This window comes from Ammodytes marinus (genome assembly GCF_949987685.1).
Source record: "Ammodytes marinus genome assembly, chromosome: 6".
NCBI lineage: Eukaryota > Metazoa > Chordata > Actinopteri > Uranoscopiformes > Ammodytidae > Ammodytes > Ammodytes marinus.
Genome location: NC_137235.1, coordinates 28,503,491 through 28,524,912, shown reverse-complemented (window position 1 = coordinate 28,524,912; position 21,422 = coordinate 28,503,491). Strand labels below are relative to the sequence as shown.

At 40.9% G+C, this 21,422-nt stretch overlaps 1 protein-coding gene across 1 annotated transcript in view; it reads right to left on the bottom strand.

The window, feature by feature from the left end:
• sh3pxd2aa (SH3 and PX domains 2Aa) overlaps positions 1-21,422 on the bottom strand; it is a 115,354-nt gene that overhangs the window by 65,162 nt on the left and 28,770 nt on the right. Inside the window, exons 3-5 of the mRNA XM_080029584.1 lie at positions 12,275-12,350; positions 10,528-10,604; positions 8,077-8,168 (exon numbers count right to left, since the gene is read on the bottom strand). Of these exons, the coding sequence (XP_079885710.1) occupies positions 8,077-8,168; positions 10,528-10,604; positions 12,275-12,350 (245 nt within the window). The remainder of the gene's footprint in view (positions 1-8,076; positions 8,169-10,527; positions 10,605-12,274; positions 12,351-21,422) is intronic.

The window sequence follows — 21,422 nt, the reverse complement described above, 5'->3', positions numbered from 1 at the left end:
GGCTAATCTTCAGTTATCATCATCACATGGTTTCATATGTTGGTAGTTCATCAACATGTATGATAGAAGTTGTTCTACCTGAATCAATTTGGCACAACAATCGATTAAGTTGACAGCAAAACATTTACTTTTACATGCAAAAAAGACATTTTTGTGAAAAAAACGTGCTTACAACATCACCATGAGGTCCTCTCTTTCATGGCCGAGTAGAAATGAGAGGGGCTTGAAAACATATATCTCACATGACCAAAAATGTGTTCCATTGCCTAGATACAGGGGGTGTCTCACATTACCCGATGCCTCACATTCCCCCATTCTCCCCAACATTTCTGTCCTTATGTTTGATCGTATTAAAAAATATATATATTTTCAATTTAAAAATATATATTTTTTATTAAGGACACCCCGGGTCCTACAGTATCTGTGCACGTTCCTGGCAAGACAGAGAAAATATAGCCTGGACTGTTAGAAAACACAGCGCCACGGGTGTCACACTCGCATAACCTGACGATAACAAAACACGGCTCACACTAGCATGACCAGTTTAGTGCTGAAATATAATATTATCCTCCTCTGGCTGAATCTCTTCTGGGTATGAAGACAAACATTTATGAAACATAATTGCGTGAAGTGTACCTTAGCTCCATTAGGGGTTCAATAACTGCTCTCCACACATGAGAGCACATACACCGTTCACGTTCACACACACACACACACACACACACACACACACACACACACACACACACACACACACACACACACACACACACACACACACGCAGAGGACCTCCCACGGGCCAGCACGCTAGGCTGATCACTCCTCACCACTCTGACACGCTCTCAAAGTGTTTAACCCTGTGCACGCCGGTTGCTGTAACACTGCTCATGTTTGTGCTGTGCGGTCTCCGGTGAGTGCTATTGATCCTAATGCTGGAGAATGGAGAAGCTTACATCCATTAGGGCTTAGTTAGTCTGTGGCCCTTCTTTAGCTAGCAGTAGACCTACTGGAACGGACAGATGACTGGGAGGGGAAAGAGAGGGGGATGAGCCCACCATGGAAGAACAAAGGGAAATAATGTATAACAAGACTAAGGGCAATAATTAATAATAATGTATAATAATCATTTATATTTTATATGGTGAACCTTATCCGTACACTTTTCATCCGGGAGTATCCTTGCACTACTTATGTGTTCATTTGTGTCTCAGGTGTTGCTCTCTTCACTTGTGTGTTTCCATTATACATTGTTTCTTCTTGTATAGGAGAAGGAGCCTGGGACTTTGCCAATGGCGGCTGCTGTAATTGCTGTGCATGTGACAAATAAACTGTCTTCGATTTTTGAACTTTGACATAAGGAAGGAGGGAGGAAAGAGGAAAAGTGAAGGAGGTATAGTGGTGGAGGAGGAGAGGAACTAAGTACTGTACGTTTTATGAAGTGGCTTTCAAGAGCAGATGTTACATAGCGCCGCACAATAAAAATAACACGATAGGAAAAAAACATCATCAAAAATAGGACTAAATAAAACATTACACGAAGCTGAGAAGTCTAGACGGATAGCTCTTGACAAGGTTTTTTTTCTAAGGCAACATGAGTCTTAAGGGTCCAAAGGGAGAGAGTTCAAAAGTGTAGACGCCAGCCAACTTTAAAAAGCTCTTGTCTGCTTTAGTTTTTCAGCCTGGAGTGAGGAACAACCAGCGAAGCCTGCTCAGAAGACCTTAGAGACCTAACTGGTGACATAGGGACGCAATTTATTCATGCGTGTGTTGTGTTATAATGCGGAGGAGCTCTGTATGTGCTCTTGAATTGAATCCAGGATTTGAAGTGGATCCAGTTAGAGAAATCAGGATCAATCAATACCTTTGGATGATGTTAGAGAGAAATGTATTTATTGAGTTAGTCCAAAAGAAATTGTACTAAATCGAATGTTTCAAAGTCAAGCTAACACAACCAGGTAATGTGGTTGGGAGTCGCTACTCCTGCACGTTTACGGTCACAGGGTCAATAGTGGAATAGTGTCATGGTGTTCTATCAGATGCTCACTGTTGTTTGTATGTGGATTGTTGTTGTTGTTTTTTTCTTTTTCTCTCTACTTATTGACTTGTCTTATTCTTTTATTTATTTATCGATCATCATTGTAAGTGCAGCGAAGTTATTCAGTGTCGTCGTCCGACACAAGTTTCCCCAAGGGGACAACAAAGTATAATTGAATTGAAATTGAAATTGAACAGGACCGTAATTGGCCTATAGGCACTCTGGCCATGATCCACAGTTTCCTGCCCACGGTTTTGACCAATAGCAATCAATGCTAAACCAAGACAACAACAACAACGTAGCGTACATCTCATTTGGAAAAAAAAAACGTTCGACATGGTAGCAGTCAGCCGCTTGCTAACTATAGCATGAGACCTTTTGACCTGGTCAAAAGCGACACGGCAGACTTATGGACTAAACTTTGAGAAATTTGGGGATGTTCTTGCTAGGATGTGGTGGCGTGGGGAGTACATACAGTAGTCAAGCCCATCTCTGATACTATGGGACTGAGTCTTGCTATATCTCTCAATTGAAAAAGAAGGCTAATGTACTGTAATTGCTGTAATGTTTCAGATACATAATTGAATCACCTGTTAATACCTTCTGATGCTCATGTCATTTGGTATAACTTATATTTATGCCTTCTCTTCCAATACACAATACGGATCTCAATTGAAATCTGACAGGTTGAAAGGACTTGATCATGGAATACCTACAAGGCGCAAACTTCTGCATAGAGTCACGCAAAAGACATACAGAGCAAACAGAGGAGATGTACGGTTTGAAAGCAGATCACCAGGATATAATAAATGAGCTGAGGACACACACACACACACACACACACACACACACACACACACACACACACACACACCAAGATGGATTTATATTATTCTACAGCAGCCCCGTGCATGTCAGGGATTCAAATCACTTTTCCTCCACTACAGCGCCTAGGACACACATCATGTGTATTTGCACAAAACATAAAAAATAAAAACTCTACTAACACACACACTCTCCAAACATGACGTCAAATCAATACCCAATCTCATTTCCTGAACACACATGATTAATTTTTCATCTAGTAGATGGCATGGTGGGTATAGGGAATGGCAGAAGCCCATCCAATTTAGCCCCCGACCCCCCCCCCCCCCCTCCACCCCCAGTCAAGTCCTCCTCTGGAAAGATGACGTCTTACTAACCATTAAGCGAACAAGTCTTTTTTTTTCAATTTATTACAGCATAAACCGGGCGGTTCAACCCCCTGAGTATTCTTTTCTATTATTAAGAATCAAGATGAAAGCCTGCAGGGATAGAGAGAAGGCTCTGGCTCCATTTGATTTGAGGCTGACTGGAGTACAGCGCCTCCTCAGGCAGAAGTTCCAACAGCTACATCATCTCTGGGTTCCAACTATACGACTTCCCCTTCACAATGTGCATCATAGCTTTAGAATATCTTCATGCTGCATCTTTTGGACAGCTGTATTCAGGAAGTGCTTTTTCTTGCTGTGGATTTGCTTGGTAACGTGATGTATTATGTAGGAGATAGGCAACAACAAAAAAACTAAGCCTTGGGTTTCAGCCTTTTTTTCCTTTTTCCGTCAATGATTGAGGGAATTTTAATTTGCGTTAAATCATTTGTGTTCAAAAGTATGATTTGTTTTATCTCAGAAATTGCTAAGGTTCTTCCATATAATGTATGACATAAATAAACTATTCATCCGTCCGTAAACTGATGCACTCTATCTACTTAGGAATATCTTATGTGCTTATTCGCTTTGGAGCTCTGCTACTTGTCTCACATAGCCATGAACACTCATATCAATGGGTTGACTGCGAGAGCTGTTTCTATTTTGGATTCAACCTAATATGACCCCAACTGCAGCAGTGTATATAAATGCAGTGCTGGAAGAAATATGCAGGTCCTTCACTTGAGAAAAAAAGCATTAGTGTGATAATGACCTATGTAAACGAAGGGACCCGACGTAGCTGTAACAACATGTCATTTACGGAGCCTAGGCAGTGTATTAACACCAGAATGTTTTACAGCACAGACACAGGCAGCCATGAAGCGGATCATGAGGAGATATTCACTGATTTTGATTCAAGCATTGAGTGTTGGAGAGAGTGGGTTTGGATATCTGGTAAAGCACTTGTCCCGAGCTTGTCCACCTATTATTTATGTAATCACAATTTCTTTGCATCCTTTTAACATAGTGTCTGATCGGGCTCTTCTGACTTAATTTTCTCATATCGCTGCAACTCTTGTGCAAGTGTCTGTTCAACTTCAGTGGATGCAAATTGAGCCTGGGCACCACCGTGTGTGTCATAGATGGGGATTTAGTATGTCATTTCTTTATGCACTGAAATAAACTGGCTTTTTGCAGGAGAGGGAGAATGATGCCGATAAGCGAAAAAAAGGGAAAAGGATTAAGGAGCGATGAAGGGCATAAGTCAAATGAGAGGCAGGAGGAGATACGGGGAAGGCGGTAAAACGAGAGGCTCAGGCGAAGCTGTACGGACAGCCAGGGAAGGAAAGCTGTTGATCAAAAGAATGATTTGCGTTGGCGTTGGTTTTTTTCTGACCTTGAGTTCTCGCGTCAATTAAAAAAAAACTGTGGAATTCACGAGGCCGAGTTTGATACAAACAATTAGAGGAGGGCGTAGGGATGGGGGGAGGGAGGGTATGCTATTAATCTAGGCTGAAAAACAGTTGCAAGACGGGGCACACTAAATCTACTGCCTTTCCTCTCATCCAAAAAGGAAAGGTGAGGACAAAACTGTAAACTACGGATGGACAACAGCGAGGACAGGAGAGGAATGGAGAGGAGACTGAGAGAAAGTAATTAAAATACATAAAAAAGACATAGCCTGGGTCCAATGAGAGCACTCAGGTTTTGCAGAGCCTCTGGGATGCAGCTGTCTCGGTGCATACGGGAACACATTACAAAATGAATAGTGCAGTAGTGGCATTTGAGGTTGGGAGAGAGGGAGAGTGTGCTCTCTAATTAAAAACTAACCCAAAGGGGCTATCTCCTCGGCATGAAACGAGTCATTCTCCTCCTCCCACTCTCTCATACATCACCCCTGATGTAAGCCCTCGGCCAGGCCTGCTACCACCAGGCTCCAACTCAACTCTGAGAAGAAAAGAGCTGATATGGGAATAGACTAGAAAGTGAGAACAAGACAGGGCAGTAATGAGCTATAGCCACGGTACGGTCACCATGTATTTTTTAAGGCGACGCACGAAACACTCACTGACCACGTTTGCCAAAGCAGCAGCTGTTTGGATATTAACTTGTGATGAAACAGTTATCCAAGCGCTTAAATGATGGTCATATGCCAATATCCAAAAATAACTTTCACTTTGTAACTAAAGTTAGTCCAGTATTTAAGTAGCTAGCTAGAGGCCTTTTCAACTGCGACTTCACACAAGCATCTTTTCTAATGCATTCATTTTCATGTCTCCTTTTCACTCAAAAATACGTAACCAGCTCTGCAAGTTTCCCCCAGTCACAGAAATAAGCTAGAGAGTTTGAAGTGAGAATATTCTACTCTCTATTCTTTGATGAAAATCGCCCACAAAGTCCCGTCAGCTTTTCTTTCATTTCCCACAATTCTTTTGAGTCAGTTCCTGCTGTGTTTAGACTAGAGACTAGGAGGTGTGAAAAAAATCTCTCTTTTTCTAGTAGAAACCATAAATTAAAATGTTGGCCCTTTAAAGACATGGTCATCATTTGGTGACCTGAAAGAGAGAGTGGTAACGGGAACATGGGCTGAAAAACACCATACATGTCTGCAGAGGGTGTTACCAAGTCTACCTACACACTCATGCTGTTACATACCCTGTGTTCCGAATCGCATACTTTCTACTATGTAGTATGGCAGAAAAAAGATTTAGTATGTCCCGATTGTGGCCAGATTTAGGATGGTTAGAAAGACCCGAATGTCTACTACATCCAGGCCAAGATTTTTAGTGTTGAAAACAGCATCCTATTTGGGCGATTCTGACCCATAATCCAGTGCGAACCTGAATTGACGTCACATCAACGGAGCCTTCATATGAAAACAAACAGGGATGCGACGGATATAAAAGCAAAAGGCAAGATCAAGGCGCAATGTTATGATGAAATAAATAAGTCAAAGTATGTCCCAATAGTATGCATACTGCATCATAACTAGATTATTTTTATCGTCGGATGTAGTAGGGGAGAACGGGGGAATCTGAGGCATCGGGTAATGTGGGCCATCCCCTGTATCTAGGCAACGGAAAACATTTTTGGTCATGTGAGATTAATTAATTAATCAACTGTTGTGCCAAAGCAAATGTATTCATGTAGAAAAACTTCTATCATACATGTTGAACTACCAACATATAAAAACCATGTGATGATATTAGCTAAAGATTAGCCTTAAATGCTAAGAGAGGTAGTTTTTTTCAAATTGTGGTGGTGGGGGAAAGTGAGACACTGTCTCACTTTCCCCCACCATGAGGCACAAGTTAAGTTTAGTCTTAAACATATTTTAATGTAATATTACATAACATATGTTTTATTTTAATGTCATACACATTGTAGAAAAGCCATCATGCCAAGGAAATACACCAGGAAGACGACCTGGGGCAACCACACGGAAAGAGCAACTTCTCATCTTTCCCTGTAACCTTCAGGCCTAGTTGTAGAATATGACGTCTGGGTCTTCTCCTGTGTTCTGAGTCCCAGGCTGTTCTCCCTGGTTCTGATTCTCCCATGCTTTGACCCCCAGACACAAGCTGGCTCTAAGGGTCCTGTGTTCTGACCCCCAGACTGTGTTCTAATCTAACTGGTTCTATCTTTCATTTGAATCTTATTAAAACCTTTTGAATTATAATATGTTGTATTTCATTTTGTTCAGAGTTACTTTCAAGTGTTTAGAAAATTTGCTTTGCTTAATTGACCAAACCCCATCATTCTTTTACTAGTCCGGCATTAGTTCTGGAATGCGTGGCTAGCTTTCAGGATTCTAACTGTTACAATATGTGTTGTTATGGTAGTTTCAGAGTGGAAAAAGTAAGTGGATCAGTTTACCCCCTTGATTTTTTGATTCTCAGTTTACCCCACAGCTGGGGTAAAGTGAGCCACATGACAACTTTTTTTAAACAATCATATTTTCACTGCCCTTTGTCTTGAAAAAATTCTGCTAATGCCCATTTCTAGGAAACATCATGAATTAATGGGAAATGTGTAAATTTGAGTGATAAATAATTGTAGCTCGCTTAGAGGGGAACAAATGTAAAAAGTGGCTCAGATTACCCCGTTCTCCCCTATGTAGAATAGAAAAAAGAATGAGTATTCGATTCTGAACGCAGGGATACTTTCTCTAAACAAAGTAGCCCTCACGTGAGGCCCCAGTGATAGTATGTGGTTGCATTGTACTGTACCTTTAAAGAGAATCTGAAGGTGTAAAACCACATTTTATATGGAAGTAAATGTCATTCTGATTAATAACATAGCTAAGTATTAATGTCGCTAAAGCTGCAATTTTATGAAAGTCCTCTTTTATGGCCAGTGTGTGCAATTAGCTACAGAATACTACAAAGAGTAAGGATCATTTTGCAAGTATTGCGCTGCTCACAGCATTCTTTATTTTCTGCATCAATGTCTGAGTGCATGTAGGTTCCTGTGTTGAGTAAAAAAACGCAATACCATGCACACATTTTGCACTGCTGTAATTTCACTGATTTGTTCCATGTTAATAACGTAGAGTTACGGTTGAAAAAGTTTGCCTACAATGTGTTCCCTCAGTGAGAATCTCTTTTTCTTTGTACTGTATTATGTGCTGGATTGGTTCGGTTCGGTTTTGCTGGGGCCAGTACGCCATTCATTCAACATAAATTTCAAACAAAAAAAACAAAGGAGTTTGGGGAGTAATTAACATTATCCATTGGGAGAGTGAACCACTGCATTAAAGATGGAGTGGCCATAGCTGGACACCAAAATCCGACGGTGGTTTCTCTGTGTGTGTAAAGTACAGTAGTGTATACACTGTATGTGAGACTCACTCCACTGGGGGGTTGACGTCCTCCGCCTTGGTCTCAAAGAAGCGCAGCACCTCCTCACTCTGAGAGATCTGGGGGGGCAGTCGCACCAGCGCCTAGAGGGACAGACACAGTGAATGAGTGGCTCTTAGAGAGACACCAACTGTTGAGTTTTCTAGCATGGGAAAAAGCTGTATTAATCAATATTCTTTACATGAACATAGATCAAATGACAAGAGAATTATCGCCTAGCTCTGCAGTTCCTCATTCGTTTAGCCTCTTCACGCTTGTTGTTAAGATATGTTTGTATTCCACCGCATTTCAAGCTGCGACAGGCAGATGACAAAGCTCTGATAAACTCACTGTACCCCGCACCAAAAAGACAGACAAGAATGCTAAAGCTAAAGAACCATAGATCTTTAAGTAGTCCAAAAACAGAGCTGAAAGGATTTACATTTAAGAGGTAGCCAGAAAACACATCATCTCCGAGTGAATGCTATAGGATTGCTCTGTGTCTGTTGCATATTAGCTAGCCACGTGTTGTATAGCGCAGCAGTGGTTTCATATATGGGGAGAAACACAATCTAATAATGCAACTTTAAATATTTCAAAATGTATAGGGTTAAATGTTTAGGGTTATGTTTTCTTCTTGGTTTTGGAGGAATGGTATTAGGATTGAGGTTTGTACGAATCACCTGGATATAATTCAAATGAATTACGCATACTACACAGTACAGTACATGGCCTTTTTTGGAAAATAATGATGCTTTATTACTTGGCTATATACACCTACTAAAATATCCTGAATGCATCCTTCCCCCTGTGTTCTCTCGCTGTATGCTCTTTCGACAAAGCCTACACTACAGTCAAAGAGAGGATCATATGTCTGACTAACCATCAATATTTAATGATATGGCCGACTCCCACCAAACATATAGCTCATGTCTATAATATACGGGCAACCGGGCCGTGAAGATGTGCCACGCCATGTGTACGGCACTGTTTTTTCTTGTAACTTATTTCATTGGGATCCCATTCTATATTATTGAAGGCACCTTGCGGTTGGGATAAAAAGAAGGGGCCGTATCTCACAGTGTGTGTGTGTGTGCACCCCACATCGTTGACTGGACTCGACATTCACAACTAGTCTCCTGAGGGGAGCTGAGAACTCGGGGTAATTACTCTTCCTCTGTGGTTGTTGGCCTCATAAACAGGATGTAGGAAGTAAACAGTACTGTACGGGCACACTCCAGCGCTGGACAAAAAAAAATGTATAATACTAATAATAAAACAGGCCCACTACTGTAAACATTAAGAGCGCTTGGGGTTATTTGGGTAATGAGGAAGAGCATGTTCTATTCCTGTGCTTGAGTTTAAGGATTAAGTGCATTTCAGATGTGTGTAATTGCTTTTTTTTTTTTTTTTTTTTTTTTTAATACTTCTTTTGGTCTCAATTACTGAGCTGATACTGTGGCTAACCTCTTCCTAATGCGGGGCCAACAATGCTGCTCATTAATGCTGTGTTTAGACACAAAAAAAAAGAATTTGATTGTGTGCACCCTCTCTCCCTACTGTAACTGGGGATTTGTGCCAAGAGGAAGGAAGGAAGGAAGGAAGGAAGTGTGGAGGGCAGGACAGAGGAAAGGACTCCTGGAGAAGTTAATTATTTTTTTTAATAAAATAAGAGAGAGAACAGGAAGGGAAATGCAGACTCTTCCTTGAATTAGGTTCAATAAGGTTTTCAGGGCTTCCTTTTCTCTTTTGGGAAGGAAGAAGTTGGATACACAACAAGGTAGCCCTGATGCTCTGACTCTATGTGACTATGTCAATAAGAATGCAGTTGAGCTACCAGTATCTACTGCAAAATGTTGTTAAACGACTAGTTTAATTACATTACAGATGCATCTGTCAGTGCTCATGCTGCACATATTTATAATGTTAACCACACCATATTGTTTTCACATACTATATTTAACATGTGTCTATAACATGTACGGTGTCCTATTTCAGTACAGTTTTTATTTTATTTTTTATTTTTCTATTTAAAATGTACAGTATTGTATTTTGTCTACATTTAACTTAACCTTATTTTGTATTCTACTTTATATGTATATGGTGCACCTTATCTCTACATTTATCTGAAATGTGTCCTTGCACTATGTTATACATTGTCTTCTTCTATATTGCATTGTTGAGAGGAGCCTCGGACTTAAGGATTTCATTGCAAATGGCCGCTGCTGTAAGTATTGTGCACAATAAACCGTCTTGAATCTTGAAAACACAAACGGTTGCTGTGAGGTCAACTCTTGTCTCACGGCCCATGATTGCAGCATGTGAAAGGACGGTATGGAGTGAGCCCTCTGACCCTTACAAGGCAGGGGGGAATTCCCCACAGTCATATGGGAGAGAGGTTGACACAGAGCAGCCTCCTTACCATGGACATAACAACCCTTATAATATATAATATGCCCTTACCCTGCAGTAGTCGTCAATGAAACGCAGCCGCTTCATGGCCACGTCTCGCACATGACTCCGGCGGAACAGGATTTTGCCTGGAGGGGGAGGATAAATAAAAAGAGACAACAATGTAAATGTTATTGTGCTACGTGTAATACCATAGCTCACCAGCAGATGTCAGTAATATGCGGGGGGCTATCAGTCATCATGGCTAAAGCAATCTCTCAGTCTCACAGTCAAGGTCCCAGCTGTCCCCCTATGGATTTCATGACCTCTGCCTGTGTGACAAGGCTGTCTAAAAGAACAAATAGGATTTACACACACATGGGTCAGCCATTTCCGGTCCTCCCCCCCACCCTCCCTGCCCCCCACCAATATCACTCGGGGGGAACATTAAATACACACCAGGACGACCCCCCCCCCCCCCTACAATCCATACGAGAACACTGTATACTGTGTCTATGAAAGTGGATGAGAAAGCTCGTTTGGATGAGGGGAAATGTAAGGTGCTGTATTCATGCCACACAACCCAGAATTAACATATTGGATCATTTTAGTTATTACCTAACAAGTTCAACTAACAATTGAAAATACTTTTTTATTTTTTAAAGTTCCCCAAAAGTGACATTTTAAGGCCAGAAACTTCAGGTGAATAGGGTAACATATTTAATTTAGATACTGTATCATCATGATATTTTGCCAGTGTGTTACTTACATTGAACAATATTTTTTGTTGTTGCAATTTTTCCAGAAATGTTTGAATAAATATGCAAATTGGGCAATTTCAAACTAAACATTGTGTACATTCTCTTTAAAAATTGAAAACCTAGATGGCCGTTACAGATGGTCATATAAGAGGAATAAACAAGTTTCAGTCAAATAAACACATACATTTATATTTTTGACCTTATATGTATACTAGTAGGAAAGAATACAATGTTATGGAAATAATGTATAGCCAAAAAATCTCAAAATGTATCAGTACTTAAGAAACAATGTTTTTGCCTGCAGTGTTTCACCATATACACAGCGGTTGGTTAACTGCACTAAACAGACAGGAGCATTTAACTCACTCGCAAGCGCAAATTCATCAAGAGAAAACTGCAGGACAAACCTACAAGTGTACACTCACAAACACGCACACACACACATACATACACACACACACACACACACACACACACACACACACACACACACACACACACACACACACACACACACACACACACACACACACATAAGACATCCATGTGATTAGCAGAATCAGTGTCAGCCCTTCGGCCCTGGACAGTGAACCGTCACCAACAACCCCATCTATCACAGTGTACTGCAGGTCGCCAGCAGCAGGAATGTCAGGCCAAGACTACACAATGTAATGGCATGACTCCGCTCAATACAAAGACACATACATACACACACACACACACACACTCACACAGATACTGCATAACTATGTTAGCAAATCATTCAATGCATGCATAATCGTAACCTTACTTAGAAACACAGTCGAACAGTCAAATTGATCCAAATGTGTGCTAAAAAAACCTAAAGAATCACACCCAGACACACAGGCATGTAAACAAAGCTGAGATTTGAAAGTCACAGATAGTGCCTTGTCAGCGGTAACACACACACACAGACACACACACGGCTCAGGCAAGCATCAGTAACCAGCTCATATTGACACTGCGCTAGTGCCAGCCATACATTATTAATACGGTGAGCCTGTTTAGATAAGTGGAGCTCCGGAGCAGGCTATTACCTGGGAGAAATGGGATGATCCTCTTCTTTGGGTCTTTCTGCCCTCCCTCAATTGGGAACTTGTCAAGTATCTGCATCTAAAGGGAAGGAAGAGGAGAGAAAGAAGCTGGTTTAGTTGATCAGTTATTCTTTTTTCATTTCTTTTCAGGCATATCTCAGCAATACAGATAATTTTTTTTATTTTAATTTATTTTTGTGAAAACATAATTTGTTTATTGTATTTCCATGCTTTTCATTTTGTTTTGTATGTTTGATATGTCTGAAATAAATTGAATCAAATCAAATCAAAATTTTTTTTTTAACATTTTGGGAAATGCTTATTTGCTGTTTTTTTCTTCCAAAAGTGAGATAAGAAGCTTAGCTGAGAATAAGCAAGGCTAGCCTGGCTCTTTCCAGAGGCCACATACCTCTCCAGCTCATTGTGTCTCGTTTGTTTATTCCATACACAATGGAACATCTAAAAATTGACAAAGTGTTGGTTGTACAAGGTCCGGGAACTTTTGCATGTACTGTAGAAGTGTCTTGGCATTGCATTAAGGAAACCAGCGGAGACACTCAAATTCGTACACAGTATTACAGTCAAGTAATACTTGTTTCTAATTCAACTGTTAGCCTATTGGGTTTATTTTCTGGCCTAACACTACATTTTTACAAGATTACATTGAACTCATCACAATGAAGTTACCTTCACCAAACACACATAGTTACTGAACAGCGCTTGAACACATCACAATGCAACTCATTACAACCAACGTGCGTTCCAAACGGAGGAAACAAACAAAATCACGTCACGTCATGTCCTTGTGAAGTATTTTTAAGGTGTGTTTAAGATGCTATACACAATGAAACAGCAGTTGCATTTCTTTGGGGGGGGGGGGGGCGACCACCTGGTTTGCATTGGCCTTTCTGTCTTTCTAATGATGTGACGCATAGCAAGTATGAGTGCTTTGTCTAAATAGCTTTGACACGTTCTTTATTATATATATTATAGGCCTCCATCATTTACAGGAGCTCTGTCATCACTTGCATTCACTCGGCATTGGTGCTGCTTGCTGCGAGTGTGTGTCTGACAGTCGGACACACACTCTTAAGGCATTGAATACAAACATGCACCGCACATTACACAGCACACTTTTCTCATGACGGTAATTACATTTAAATGTAATTGAATTATGGTAAAAAAAAATGTGAAGATATTTTTTTGGCATTTTTATGCTTTATTGATAGTGCAGAGAGACAGAGGTGCAATGAGGCAGAGAGGGGAGTGACATGCAGAGAATGACCGCGGGCGGGAATCAAACCCGGGTCTGCTGTTGGGGGGTGGGGGGGACGCCTTACCAACTGGATTATTATTATGGTAAAAATGACCTTAACATTTCATTGTGACTGATGTTTTGTCCCCTCAACGTGGACATGTATTTATCATTTTTTTTTTTTTTTGGGGGGGGGGGGTTAGCACCCTTCTTATGCATATAATCCCAAATCCATATGAGAAGAGAAGTGCTGACACCGGAGCTGAAGGTGCAGGCAAGATGGATGGCAAGGGAAGAAAGAGAAGAGAAGAGGAGAAAGAGAGAGAGAGAGATGCAGCAGCAGAGGTCAGGGGGTGTACTTGAGTGTGTGTCAGCCCTATTGTGTTTACCCACTTTTTTTTTTCACTCTGCAAATAAATGATTCACGAGAGGGATTAGAGAGACTGTAGAAGGCAAATTAGAGGAGAGGAGATATGCACAGGGCCAGCCCAAAAGACACACTGTTCACTACTGCAGCAAACTGTTTCCTATATAGTTATCAGTAGGGCTGGTTATCGTTTAAAAAAATAATTCTATACAGTAGACACAAATATCTTGACTTTGATACAGGTTCCTGAAGGATACTTTTTTCGATAGCAATTTTACGAGATCCGCTTTAGCAAGATGACATGACACATTATGGATAAAAAAAATAAAAATAAAATTCAACTCTCAGATTAGGACAAAGGGCCTATCTCCTGTGCCACTATAGATCCAACTAAATATACCAGCAGAATGGAACACAAAGGAAACAATACAATGCATCATAGCAAATAGTTTTTTTTCACTGATGCATACTGTCTAACCCATGATGTAACCTGGATGCCTCCACACAGCCGATCACCAGCCCTTTTAGATGTTGGCACACCGAGCACACTGCATGCTTACTGGCTCACTGACGGTGATGAGATTAACCCCTTAGGGACTGGAAGTTGGTATTTAAAGACAAGACATTTTTCGACACCCAATGGTATGGAGGCATTTGCGTCGGTGCCAAAAAGGTAGAAACTTACATACCCAGCCCTAGTAAGAAAGAGAGAGAGAGAGAGAGAGAGAGAGAGAGAGAGAGAGAGAGAGAGAGAGAGAGAGAGAGAGAGAGAGAGAGAGAGTGTGCGTGCGTGTGCGTGCGCGTGTGCGTGTGCGTGTGTGTGTGTGTGTGCGTGTGTGTGTCTGCGTGTGTGTGTGAGAGAAGAGAGAGAAGAGACGAGACATCAGTATGAATCTGTATTTGATGGCCGAGAGCGTTCAAAGACCCTGGGGAACCAAGTGAGCTAACAGCCTGGTGGGGCTTCAAGAGATCTTCACACATAAACACACACACACACCCACACACATACACACGCACTTCACACACACACACGCACGCACGCACACTCAAATCCCCTCCTCAAATGTCCGTCTCAAGCTCCATTCTCCTCTGTCCATCCGTCAATCTACATCCACCTCTCTACTGAACTCTTGCCTTATCCATCACCCGGCTCTGCTTGGCTGAATAGTTGGAGCAAACCAGAAAACTGAGGTTGCGTTCCGAATCGCATACTTTCTACTATATACTATGTAGAAAAAAGATTTAGGATGTCCCGATTCTTGTGGCCAGATTTAGGATGGTTAGAAGTACCTGGATGTCCTACTTCATGCGGCCAAGATTGTTAGTGTTGAAAACTGCATCCTATTTGGGGTGATTCTGACCCACAATCCAGTGCGCACGTGAAGTGACGTCACATGGACGAAGCCTCCATATGAAAACAAACGGGGATGCGACGGATATAAAACCAAAAGGCAAGATCAAGGCGCAATGTTATGATGAAATAAGAGAGTAAAGTATGTCCCAATAGTATGCCTACTGCATCCTAACTAGATTCTTTTTATCGTCGGATGTAGTATGTAGAATAGAAAAAAGAAAGAGTATGCGATTCGGAACGCAACCACAGTCAGTGCTACAGGTCAAGATTCATGGTCTGCCCGGGCACACCTTAGAACTGCTTGGAAGATTTTACTGCAGGTGAATAGGGTAACGTTTTTAAATAAGTAGATAACATTGCATTTTCCAGTTGATTACTTATATTAAAAAGTGTTTTGTATTACAATTTTTCCAGACATTTTTGAAAAACTATAAAAATATGTAAATTTGCATCTTTCCAAAAAAATAAAAAATAGACGTCTGATAAAACCAGAGTTAAAATCTGTTTTACAACACATTAGAGTCCAACATTTTTAGATAACAGATTTTGGAAACAGCCTTTTCTAATTTTGTAAATTCAAAAATAGTATGCACTGGTGGTAAAAACATACTTTTGCTGCATGTTTTTCTTGTGAGACAGAATGTATCATGAATCAGACAATACTCAACATATGAACAAATCCTAAAAAAAAACATCTAAACGTACATGCAGGACCTTTTAGTTACCCTACAACTTGCAGCAGACCCTATGTTAAGATCCCCCCTACACTCGCGCGCACGCACACACACACACACAGACACACACACACACACACACACACACACACACACACACACACACACACACACACACACACACACACACACACACACACATCCATGTTGCCCTGGTAAAAAATATCCTGCTGAATTTTACAACCTACTCTGTCTCACAAACACATGGGCGGATGTATAGACTGGCAGACAAACATTTAGCAGAGATTTAAAATGCAAAGGGAATGACTAGGTGGAATTTGCAGGGTAGGGAGAGAGTCATACAGTGGTTGTGTAAGCAAGTTGCAAGGACTGGTAAGGCCTGAAGCGCCTCTAACCAACACACCAACACACACACACACACACACACACACACACACACACACACACACACACACACACACACACACACACACACACACAAAGGTTGCGTATGACTCATGTTGTGGGGACATTACATAGATAGACTTACATTATTTTCCTGGAGACTTGCCATAACTATAACCATACTTGCCTAACCCTTACCCAACCCTAACCTAAACCTAAACCTAAGTCTTCCCTTACCTAAAGCAAGTATTCACCCTAAATGTAATTATTACGCCATGGGAACTTCCATTTTGTCCCCTAAAAGAAAGGTACGTCCTCCTCCTCACAATATCACTGTGTGGACAGCAGAATGTCCCCAGAACATGAGTAATACATGCACACATACATATAAACACACACACACACACACACACACACACACACACACACACACACACACACACACACACACACAGAAACACAGAAACACACACACACGCACACACCTCCTCCTCCTCAACAGCACTTCTTAGCCCCAAACTGGCCCACTTTGATATCAAGGTCAGCGCATTACTCAAAGAGTCTGCGCTTGGGTCAAGCTCGCCCTAAAATACACATTTTCCTGTCACCGCTGACAGAATCCTGGCAAGAGGAAGCGCTCGCGTACCGCTAGGAATTGTGGGAAATAGAATAGTGAGAACAGGTGGGACAGAGGAGGATCATATGACAGAGTGTCTGACTGTGAATGCTCTTTTTCAGTGGTGTGAAGAGAACCAGAAAACCGTACTTGAGTAAGAGTGGAGATAGAAAGAGAATTTCGTAAATTAAAATCAAGAAAATATAGGGGAGAGTGGCCTAAATTGTGCAACTTTTCACTCAAAGTGACTTTAAAGTAAGGCCTTGACAGTAAAGTCTCCAACTCAAATATGTACATATATTTCAGGGTGTTGTGCATCCCTGGCAATAAAAACTTTGGATCTGGAATAAACTGTTGAAGAAATATAGCTTTCGGAAAAAAAGTTGTCTTGATGCACAACTTGCCCCCGGTGTGGTGTAAGTTGTGCGGTTGGAGAGAATACCATGGGGTGAATTGTGCCATTGCTATATATCTCATAAACTGAAATGCAAGACAAATCCATTAGACAATTACTTATTTAAGGTTTATTTAAAGTAAATAAAGTAAATAGTTGACAAAGATTGAAGGACCATTTTCTTAAACAAGGCCTAGCAGATCTAATGGTTTTACCTGCAAAGCTCACAATGACAAAGTCACCATCATCATCTTTCTGGCCATCTGAACTCTCATCAGTGGTGTCGTTAAGTGGCATTGAGATGTCACTCTCTTCTGAGCTACTGTAGACAATCACTTTCTTTTGGTGACCAGCGTATACAGCCATGCCACTGGCACAACTCTCAGAAATGTACTTTGCACTAGTTGCTCCGTGCTTGTGGAACCAACTGCCACCTGACAAATGTGATTCCCCTACATTTCTGCCTTTAAATCAAGGCTCAAAACCCATATGTACACCCTGGTGTTTCCTCCCCATTAACTATCTTACCTCTGCACTACTATCTGTGTTTATGTGGATGTATGGGCTTTACGTCTTTTATTTTGGTTATTGTTATTTTACCTTCATTGTTTACCTACTAAATGCACTATGTACAACACTTTGGACAGTGCAAACTGTCATAAATGTGCTTTTATAAATACATTTTACTTACTTACTTACTTATAACTCACCCAGGCCCTTTGGCACAAATCACCCCATCCCCAGAATTTGGGATAATAAGCATGATGCAGCAGTTTAGGGCTGACATCGTGCTAACTGTATAGACTCAAAATGTAGCATACCAAAGCACTAAAACATGTGTCAAATGTTTTCAAACTTGTCTATAATTGTTCAGACACAATAATCAAAAAACCTTGATCATGGAAATTTTACTTTGAAAGGCAAAACACAGTTTTTTGAGCTTAAATGTGCTTATATCTTATTCCTTGTGTCTCCCTTCTTTACAGAATGAGTCAAATAGATGGCTCTTCTTAAATATGTGGTCACATTTCCAATTTCTTCCACGGTTTTCTAGAAACAAGGGGTGGAACAACTTCCAAAATGCACAACTTAGGCCACTCTCCCCTACTTAAAGATTTCAAAGCCGTGACATTTTGGGCATAGTTGCATAAAAAATATCATCAATTTATAAACTCTTCATATGTTTTGTGTGCTACAATCTTAAAGTAACTAGTAACTGAAGATAAATGTAGTGGAGTCAAAAGTAGAATATTTACTACTGATTATTTGTAGTTGAGTAGACCTATAAAGTAGCATGAATAGGAAAGATTCAAGTAAAGTACAAGTTCCTCTTTTACTGCAGTACAGTACTTGAGTTAAATGTATTTAGTTATATGTCCTTCTATGCAGGCCTACACCACGGCGCACACTGTACGATTATGGCTCGTGAACTCATCATTTGTCTGGCTTTCCTATACATGGCAACACACACACACACACAATCATAAGTCCAGGTGGTAACGTTGCATTGTTGCATTCCCGCGGTGTGTGTCGGAACAAAAAGAGAGAGAAAAAGAAAAAAGACATAAAATAAAGAACAAAATAAATAAATAAAAAACACTCATGCCAAACCGTTGCTCCACTTCCCAGACTTCATTTCACTGTCTCCTTGGTAACCAGCACAGAGAGAGTGCGAGGAAAGAGTTGTGAAGGGACGTGATTGGACGATGCTGCTGCAGCTCTGGACCACTGGTGTAAATGTTGGGGAGTCACGTAAAAAAAATAAGGCAAGGCAGGAGGATGAGGTTTCTTTTTATCTCTTGTCAGGGTGAGTATAGATTACTATGACGTCATGTGTCCAATGTATATACAGTAGTTTAGGTTTTATGCAGAACTCTTCAGGGAGGGCATATTTTCCCATCACTTCATTCATGCAAATTCAAATGCACAAGCTACGAACATAAAAATGTGTGAGGACACGGAATATTTCAGCCCGGTGAGGGAACGGAATATTTAGGCTCTGTGAGAAAGTGTGACTACAGATGAAAATTAGCTTATAGCTAACTCTGGTACTGCTAATGTGCTGTGCATTGTCCCTGCTAAATAAACAAATTCACTCACTACAATCAGGTGTGTGTGGCACTGATTGGCTAATTGGCCCAGGTGTGAAGAGGTTATATATGCCCTGTGCTGCTCATTGTCTCGCCCTCTGGGATAGTGAGAGGTTCTCTCTGAGTGCTCTCTGTGTTTTTTCCAAGATAACTGTGGAGTTACTTGTCTATCCTTTCAGCTGCTTGGCAGTGGTGGTTTAGTTTGTTGTTTAGTGTGTTATAATAAAGGTAGCCTGTGTGGCTCTTACAGTTCTGTGTTTTTTGTTTTCTCCCCTTCCCCTTATTCACCCCTTATTTTAGGGACCACAATGGAAATAAGCCTTCGGGCTTTTTTGTGTTTTTATCCCTGGCTTTTTATGTATTTTAATGTAACAGAGTGCTGTTCTTGTTTTTATATATGAAATGGTCGAATAAAATCAATCAATCACATTAGCGATTTAGTGGTTATCCCTCCGGGGATAACTTTCAGAAGCCCCTGGGTCTGCACCTGTGTCCCCCCCGCCACCCCCAGTCATTACAAAAATGCAATATGATTTATATATTTATGAGAATAGATAAAAGGAAGATACATCAGTGGGTGCATACAGTATGTCTAACTGAAACATGGCAGGGTAGGCATTTCAAAGATCTCACAACGTAAAGAGATATTATTTTTGATTGGATATATGCATCGGTTTAAATGGTAAAGTTGCACATCAGGATTTGGACTCTATATTATTAATTCAGTGTTTGTTATATTACTTCGGTTGATAAAACTTGAAAATATGCTTAAAAAACAATATATATATATACGTATAGTATCTTATGCATTAGGGTGTTAAAAAGAAACACAATCCATTATGGACCCGAGGACAGCTAATTAACAGTAGTTGTAGAAACAACAGAAGAATTTCCCCACGGGGACAATAAAGTTGAACCGTGAGTCCAACCCAATATGAATAGACCAGAAGATAATGAGATCAGTCCAAAATGCAATGGACATGCATGGACAGAAATGCAACATGTGCAGCGGCATGATTCCCCACCACATGAAATGGATGTGTCTTTCATTGACACCATACTCTCTTCACTACAACACACAGTAAGATCCACAGAAATCCTTTCTTGCTGACGGTTACATAAAGCTGAAACATGTAGAGACAGAGGAACAACTAACAACCGGTCCACTAGCTCCAGCTTCTTCATATCATGCACATGTGCTAAGAATAGAGCCTCCATATAAGGGACTGTGAGAGTCGGTTGGCATCAACTTCTTTGGGGGGATGCCTTAGTGTTATTGTGCAGTGGATTTATGCCTTACTTCCTGTTGGTGGTCATTTGACTGTATGGGGGGGGGGGGGGGGTTTACCCTGCCTAGCTCGCAGGAGTGGAACGAAATGGAATGGAATGGAAATAAACACACAACTGCACGCATACAGCCCCCCCCCCCACCCCCCCGGAACAACCCATGACCAGCATGACCAGGCAGCAGCCATGTGATCTTTATTCCCACAGCAACGTGGCGATAGTGAGCCAGAAAGCTTGTTCTCACCCAGCTCAGGGCAGGACGTGATGATAAGGCTCTCGCTGTTCCACTTGAGTGCAAGAAAGCAAGTAGTGATGTTAGTATACGAGAACAATGTAATAGGATGGTAAGGATGACCTACAGAAATGAACGGGCGGACCAGTGACCATGGATCCCAAATACTGCTCTGTACCCTGCGCTATGACCCCCTCTGAAGTGGAAAACTTGAGAAAAAGATATGCTAAATTTAAGCATAAGACAAATTTCAATGTGCCCTGTGTACAATGGACTAAATAAACTTACTTAATAGTCGATATCGATAACAATGAATTTGAAGATTCTCAACCTAATTCGTTACCACAAGGAATGCACAATGAATCCCATGTCCTTCAACAAACACCCCTGTATTTAAAAAAAACTTTGTTACATTATTTTCAAAAAACAGTGGCATTTAGCCTTCAAGTAATACAGAAAAAACTATTAACATTACAA